The sequence below is a fragment of the Nannospalax galili genome, unplaced genomic scaffold (assembly GCF_000622305.1).
Source record: "Nannospalax galili isolate Female #2095 unplaced genomic scaffold, S.galili_v1.0 scaffold212, whole genome shotgun sequence".
Classification (NCBI taxonomy): Eukaryota; Metazoa; Chordata; class Mammalia; order Rodentia; family Spalacidae; genus Nannospalax; species Nannospalax galili.
The window spans coordinates 173,114-181,276 of record NW_008333884.1 but is presented as its reverse complement, the minus strand read 5'-3'; the positions used below and the strand labels follow the sequence as shown (position 1 = coordinate 181,276).

Sequence of the window (8,163 nt, the reverse complement as noted above, 5' to 3'; positions counted from 1 at the left end):
GAGACAGGGTCTCCCTGTAGCCCCAGCTGTCCTGGATTCACTAAGGAGACCGGGCTGGCCTCAAACTCACAGAGATCCTCCTGCCTCTGCCTCCCGAGTGCTGGGATTAAAGGTGTGTGCCACTGTACCTGACAAAAAGCCACCATTCTTAAGGCACCATGATTGCTCAGTTGTTTGCTTCCATTGTGGCCCTCCTCTGTTTTACCTTCGATTTTGCAGATTTTCTCTGTTTTGAGCACTTTTCAAAACCATTCGGACCATCAGTATACCCCAGGGCAAGCAACAGTGCCCTTGGTTCACATTATGCTATTCTTACTTTAATCTTGCTAAATTTGATCTCACTATGTTCATTTTCAAGCCATTTGCCTGTACTTTATATGTATATAAACTTTAAGTATCATATGATGAATTGGAATTATTTCAAACTTTCCACACTGTTTTGATGATTCATTGCTGCCATAGTTTTCTCTAGTTAGTTCTGTTATAGCTGTGTCAACTTTAATAGTCATAAGTCCCTAGGTAGATGATTCTGTGATATGTTGAGGGACTTTGTAATTTTGGCTAGTGGTCTAGCAGGTCATTGTATTTTGTGGTACTTTTCATGATGGGCCCACCTATTCATTTGCACAGAAACGAGAGCAGAAAAAGGAGCTGGGCCACGTCAATGGACTGGTGGACAAATCCAGCAAACGGACCACATCCCCCAGCAGTGACACTGACTTGTTGGACAGATCCGCTAGCAAAACTGAACTCAAGGCCATTGCCCATGCCCGGATCCTGGAAAGGAGAGCCAGCCGGCCTGGCACCCCCACATCCAACGCCAGCACAGAGACCCCCACCTCTGAGCATAATGACGTCGATGAGGACATCATTGACGTGGACGAGGAGCCAGTAGCAGCAGAGCCGGACTATGTGCAGCCCCAGTTGAGGCGGCCTTTTGAGCTGCTGATTGCTGCCGCCATGGAGCGGAACCCCACCCAATTTCAGTTGCCCAATGAACTGACTTGTACCACTGCACTACCAGGTTAGCCACATCATCATCATATCCCTTCTTTCACCCCTGACCTCCCAAAAGATTATTATCCAGCCAAAGAGTAGTCTTACCTGCAGGATGACTACCTCTGTTAGCCACTGTCTTGCATTCCTATTCATGGTGCGCCACCATGCCCGGCCTGAAGGTTTAAACTTTTACAGTGCTGATTTAATTTTCCATTTTCTGAGTCTGCTATCTCCTTTCCTACCCCTTCCTAGTATCATCTTTTTAAAAAATAGGTATAACATTATGATCTAAAATGTAAGCCAGGTTTGGTGTTGCATACCTGTGATAACACATTTGGGAGGTTAAGGCAGGAAGATTGTGCATTTGAGGCTAGCCTGAGCTACATAGTGAGACCCTGTTTCAAAAACATGGAAAAAGATCTGGAATGATGGCTCAGCAGTTAAAAACACTTGATGCTCTTGCAGAGGACCCAGGTTTGGTTCCCAGCACCCATACCCATCCACATGGCCACTCATAATCATCTGCAACTGTAGTTCCAGGGCATCCATTGCCTTCTTGTGGCCTTCGTGGGCACCAGGCATGCATGTGATGCATATACATGTAGACAAACACTTGTGCACATAAAAATTTAAAAATTATAGCTGGGCATGGTGGTGTATGCCTTTAATCCCAGAACTCAGGAGACAGAAGCAGATAGATCTCTGTGACGCTGAGGCCAGTCTGGGCTACATATCAAGTTCCAGGCCAGTTGTGGTTACAGGGAGACCGTGTCTCAGAAAAAAAAAAAAAACTTAAAAAGAGACAAGGCTTCAGGGTGTAATAGAGCAATAGAGCATCTGCCTAGTGTTCACATATCCTAAATTCACTCCCCACCATCACTTCCTAACCCTTTGTAGATGACCAGTGGTTGATTTTTGTATATCCTTCTAGAATGTGTGTGCATGTGTGCGTGCGTGTGTGTGTGTGTGTGTAAATAAATATGTTGTATGTTCTTCAAATACCAAACTGTTCAGCCGTGTGTGTGTGTGTGTGTGTGTGTGTGTGTGTGTGTGTGTAAATAAATATGTTGTATGTTCTCCTTCAAATACCAAACTGTTCAGCTGGGCGTGGTGGCGCACGCCTTTTATCCCAGCACCCAGGAGACAAAGGCAGGCGGATCTCTTGTGAGTTCAAGGCCAGCCTGGTCTACATAGTGAGTTCCAGGACAGCTGTGGCTACAGGGAGACCCTGTCTCAAAAAGACCAAAAAAAAAAAAACAAAAAACAAACTGTTCTACACTTTATTTTTCACTTTATAATATAGTCCAGACAACTTAACATTAATGTAGAATTTCTTGAGATTTTTTTTTAATGGTTCCATAATAATTCATTATACAGATGTACCATGATTAACTAATTTTCTATTATTTGACATTTCAGTTGTTTCAATCATTTGTTAACAAAGGCAGCGTTTTAGCAAATAACTTTGTAAAAACATCATTGTATACATGTAAGATGTGGATATATCTATAGGATGAATTCCTAATACTAGAATTGCTAGGTCACAGTTTGCATTGGTAGTTTTGATAGCCATTATCAAATTGTCCTTTTAAAAAAGAAAATCAAGCTGGGCATAGTGGTGCACGCCTTTAATCCCAGCACTCGGGGAGGCAGAGGCAGGCGGATCTCTGTGAGTTCAAGGCCAGCCTGGTCTACATAGTGATTTCCAGGATAGCTGGGGCTACAGGGAGACCCTGTCTCAAAAAAACAAAAGACATAAATAAATAACAGGCAGATGGTGGCGCACACCTTTAATCCCAGCACTTAGGAGGCAGAGGCAGGTGGATCTCTATGAGTTCAAGGCCAGCCTGATCTACATAGTGAGTTCCAGGACAGCTGGAGCTACAAGGAGACCCTGTCTCAAAAAGATCAAAAAAAAAAAAGAAAAAAGAAAAAGAAAAAAAAAGAAAATCAAATCATGGCTTCTATTTGATAACACACATTTTCTAGCTCTTAATTTTTCTTCCAAGAGAAAGTGAATTAGCTAAGCATGGTGGCTAATGTCTGTAATTCCAGTACTCAGGGGGCAGAAACAGGAGGGCTGTTGAGAGTTGAAGGCCAGCTTAACCTACGTATTGGGTTTATAGATAACCTGAGCTACAGAGTGACACTCTATCTCAAAAATCAAAAAGAGGACTGGGAAAATGATTCAGCAGGTAAAATACTTGCCTCAAAAACCTAAGGACTTGAGTTCAGATCTGGAAATCCCAGCTTGTGGGAAATGGAAAAAGAGAATCCCCAGAGCAAGTTGGCTAGCCAGACTAGCTGAAATGAAAATCTCCAACGGGAGACACTGCCTCAATATATAAAGTCGAGGGTGATGCACACATGCATACCACACATGCGCACATATGCAAAAAAGGAAGAAGTGAAATTGGCAAGCTTGAAAGTGCATAAAAGGACTGGTGAGATGGCTCAGTGGGTAAATGCAGTTGCCATGCAAGCCAATGACCTGAGTTTGAGCCTCCAAACTCATGTTGAGGTGAGGGGAGAAAACCAACTCCATAAAATTGTCCTCTGACCTCCACACACATGCCATGGTATGCACATACACAAGAATGATAAATAAGAACTTTTTTAGCTGTGTGTGATGGTACACGTCTTTAATCCCAACAGAGGCTGATCTGTTATGCAGGCCAGCTGATCTACATAGCAAATTCCAGGCCAGCCCAGGCTACATGGTGAAACCCTGTCTCAAAAAATACTGAGTTTCAGATCAGCTGGGGTACAGGGAGACCCTGTCTCAAAAAAAATAATAACTTTTCTTTAAAAGGGTACATAAGAAATCAAGGCTTTTCTGATTTCTATGGAAATGTGATAAAATTACTCAGCACCATCACAGACTTGTCCTTGTTGACCATGTAACTTGGGCATTTATATTTTTAAGGTTGCCACTATCTAACCCAGATTTCTGATGTTGGTAAAACCAATGTGTTTCTGCCACGAAACAGGTAGCTTCTGCTTGTGGATGCTTGTGTCTCAGTCTTCCTTTTTCCCCACTACTTATTCTCTTTTTCCCTCTTGAAACCAGCCGTGGGAGCCTCAGAAAGCAGCCCATGCCTGGGCCATGGCAGTGCTTTTGCTTAGATCTGTTCCTTTTACTTAATGTTGTTTGCATATCCCAAACAAGAAATTCTGAAGCCAGGAACAATTCAGTATCTCAATTTCTTTTCTAGGTTCTAGCAAACGAAGAAGAAAGGAAGAAACCACAGGGAAAAATGTTAAAAGGACACAACATGAGTTAGATCATAATGGTCTTGTTCCCTTGCCAGTCAAAGTCTGCTTCACGTGTAACAGGTATTTTTTTTCTATTCTTACACATTTAGCAAATGATTTTATTTTTTCTGTCGCCTCATGTATGTTAAATATGGACAACCCACAATCTGATGGTATAAGCACACAGAACTAATTCACTGACTAGAACCTTGAATGTGTTGACATTGAAGAATGAAAGTATAGAACCAGGTGTGTCATGTGATGCTGCCTATAATCCTAGCAATTGCCAGGTAGAGATAATAGGATCAGGAATTCAAGGCTAGCCTGGGCTTCATGAAGCTCCACTCCTCCTTGAGGGATTATTGCAGTTAATGGTTGCTGGGGAGGAGGTATCATTTTCTTCGTTGGTAAACCCACTGAAGAGTTGCCCATACTTCAGTAAATAACCTCCACCGATGCTCATGCAGCAATCCTGATTCAACTCAGTGGTCATGACCAGAGAGATGGCTCAGTGGGTAGAGACTCTTGCCATCACAACCTTAGTTTTATCTCTAGAACCCACATGGTAGAAGAAGAGAACTGATTCTCACAAGTTGCCCTCTGACCTCTACACAGAAACTGTGGCACTCATACAATAAATGTTTTGTTTTGTTTTGTTCAAATTAAGTTTGAACTCTAGATCACATACATTTTTTAAAAAGTCATGAAAACACCAGACATGGTGGTGCACACCTTTAATTCCAGCAATTCCAGAGGCAGAGGTGGGCAGTTCTCCATGAATTTGAGGCAAATCTGGTCTGTACAACAAGTTCCACTCCAGCCAGGGCTACATAATGAGACCAGCATGCAATGGCTGGCCTGGTGGTACATGCCTTTAGTCCCAGCACTTGGGAGGCAGAGGCAGGTGAATCTCTGAGTTCAAAGCCAGCCTGTCTACCTAATGAGTTCTTGGACAGCTGGAGCTACAAGGAGACCCTGTCTCAAAAAAAAAAGGAAAGAAAATGACTAAAATTTGTTATGTGTATGTAAAACAAATATACATAATTCTATCAAAGAATAAATAAGAAAGATCACAGTACATGAGCACTGTTAACTATATTAGACAGAGACTTAAATGAGAATAGAGTTGGGCTTAAACTAAAGAATAAGGGCCAGTGAGGTGGCTTGGTGGTAAAGGTGCTTGCTGCCAAGCACAGCAACCTGAGTTGGATGCCCAGGACCCATGTGGTAGGAGAGTTCTAACTCCTCTGACCTTCACACGGTGCAGTGGCGTTCTTGCATTATACACGGCATGTGCGTGCACACAATGTAATTTTTTATAAACTGAATGAGATATTTAGACTTAGCAGATCATTAAAGATAAGGTTAAGGGGCCTGGAGAGATGGCTCAGCAGTTAAGAATACTGGTTGTTCTTGTAGATCTGGGTTCGAATTCCAGCACCCACATGGCAGCTAACAACTGTCCGTAACTCCTGTCCCAGGGAATCCGATAGCCTCTTCTGACCTCCGAAGGCACTGCACGACACAGGTGCACTTACCTACACGCAGGCAATACACGCATACACATAAAATTAAAAAAAAAAAAATAGAAAAGTCCTTCACCCTTTTAAAAGCCCTCAGTGGCAAAAAAAATAAAGGCCGGGCGTGGTGGCACATGCCTTTAAATCCCAGTACTCGGGAGGCAGAGGCAGGCGGATCTCTGCGAGTTCAAGGCCAGCCTGGTCTACATAGTGAGTTCCAGGTCAGCTGGGGCTACAGGGAGACCCTGTCTCAAAAAGACCGAAAAAAAAAAGAAAAAAACCCAACAAAAACAAAAGCACTCAGTGGGCCTTTTGCTAGTGACCCATTGAGCCATCAAGAAGGAGCAGAGAAAAAACACCGCTTTTGGGTCAAGTAGCAACTTGTGTTGTTTTACTTCAATTGGTGCTGTGACCAGAAAAAAAAGAATAGAAAGGTCTTTTAAGCAATTGGTCATTCTTGATCTGAGAACTTTTCTGATGAGGTATGTGACAACCATGGAGAGAGGGAGAGATGGGAGAATGTTGTGAAGATTATGGAGAGGCTCTTGTAGATGAGAATTACTTTTGAACTTCCCCATCTTGCCCCAGAAATGTCCCCTGTCATATCTCTCTTCCTTGCAGGAGTTGCCGTGTGGCCCCTCTCATCCAGTGTGACTATTGCCCGCTTCTGTTTCACATGGACTGCCTAGAGCCACCGCTCACTGCCATGCCCCTGGGCAGATGGATGTGTCCAAATCACATCGAACATGTGGTGGTAAGCACAGCAGTGTCCAGTCAGCCATTTACAGGCATAACTGGGCAGGGACTGATTCAGTAGAAAGTACATGAAGGTCAGCTTTATGTCAGAATTCACTAGAATCTCACAGATGCTGGTTTCAGCAGCCCATCCTTAATTCTGTTTTGATGTATCTCACCTATACATCTTGTCTTTTCTTTTCTTTTTTTTTTTTTTTTTTTGGTCTTTTTGAGACAGGGTTTCCCTGTAGCCCCAGCTGACCTTGAACTCGCTATCTAGACCATGCTGGCCTCGAGCTCACAGAGATCTGCCTGCCTCTGCCTCCCAAGTGCTGGGATTAAAGGTGTGTACCACCATGCCCGGCTAGCATCTTGTCTTTTCTTATAGCACCTTGTTTTGGGGAGGAGGGGGTGTTTGTTTTTTGGTCTTTTTGAGACAGGGTCTCCCGGTAGCCCCAGCTAGCCTGAAACTCACTATGTAGACCATGCTGACGTTGAACTCAGAGAGATTTGCCTGCCTCTGCCTCCCAAGTGCTGGGATTAAAGGCGTGCGCCACCACACCCATTGTCAGTACCTTGTTTTGACTGTGCAAATAGATTTAACTCACTTGCTTGGGTTAAAGAGTGAGTTTATTAGATCTAACCTTAAGGAAATAAATAGTTGGTTATCAAGAATACATGTGGCCCAGGCAGCAAATGAGTTTTTTCTCTTCTCTTGATTTAATTTTTTGTTTTCTTTTAATGCATACGAGTGTTTTGCCTGGTACCCACCAAGACCAAAAGAGGGTTCTCCTTCTCCTAGAACTGGAGTTAGAAGAATTGTGAGCCACCATGTGGGTGCTGGGTACTGAACCCAGGTCCTCTTTAAGAGGTCCTGCTTTAAATTCTTCATAGTCACCTTGTGTTGCCATCTATCAGTTGTACAGTAAGTTGAATGAACAACAAATGTTCTAAGGATCTTTGTCTTATCTCTCAATAAACATGGTCCTTTTTCTTCTCCTCCTCCTCCTCCCTCTCCTCCACCTTCTTTTTTTGGTTTTAAATTGTGCTGTGCTAGGCACTGAGGGGGCCTGCAAATCTCTTGGGGTTTTTGTCTTTTTGAGATTAGGGTCTCCCTGTAGTGGGGCTGACCTAGAACTCATATGTAGACCAGGCTGGCCTCGACCTCACAGAGATCTGCTACCTCTGCCTCCCGAGTCCTGGGGCTGAAGATGTGCACAACCACACCTGGCATAATTTGATTTTTGAGTCAGGGTTTTGCAGCCCTGACTGGACTGGAACTCACTATGTAAACCAGGGTGGCCTTGAACACACCAAGATCCTCCTGCCTCTGTTTCCCCAGTGCTGGAACTAAAGATGTTCACCACCCTTTTTTGGGTATTTTGGGGAGACAGAGTCTCATGTAGCTTAGGCTAGACTCAAATTGACTATACCACTGAGAATGACACTGAACTCCTAATTCTCCTGTTTCTACCTATTGCATTACCTCTTTTTTAAAAAATATTTTGTTACCTGGGCATGGTGGCGTACACCTTTAATCCCAGCACTTGGGAGACAGAGGCAGGCGGATCTTTGAGTTCAAGGCCAGCCTGGTCTCTACATAGTGAGTTCCAGGACAGCTGGGGCTACAAGGAGACCCTGTCTCAAAAAGACC

General features: G+C 43.6%; 1 protein-coding gene and 1 pseudogene across 2 annotated transcripts in view; both read left to right on the top strand.

Moving 5' to 3' along the window:
• Phf12 (PHD finger protein 12) overlaps window positions 1-8,163 on the top strand; it is a 51,048-nt gene that overhangs the window by 29,019 nt on the left and 13,866 nt on the right. For both annotated transcript variants that reach the window (XM_008828698.2, XM_029561400.1), the window contains exons 4-6: window positions 631-1,024; window positions 4,215-4,335; window positions 6,396-6,528. In XM_008828698.2, coding sequence (XP_008826920.1) covers window positions 631-1,024; window positions 4,215-4,335; window positions 6,396-6,528 — 648 coding nt within the window. The remainder of the gene's footprint in view (window positions 1-630; window positions 1,025-4,214; window positions 4,336-6,395; window positions 6,529-8,163) is intronic.
• Window positions 6,066-6,191, top strand: LOC115069561 (annotated as a pseudogene).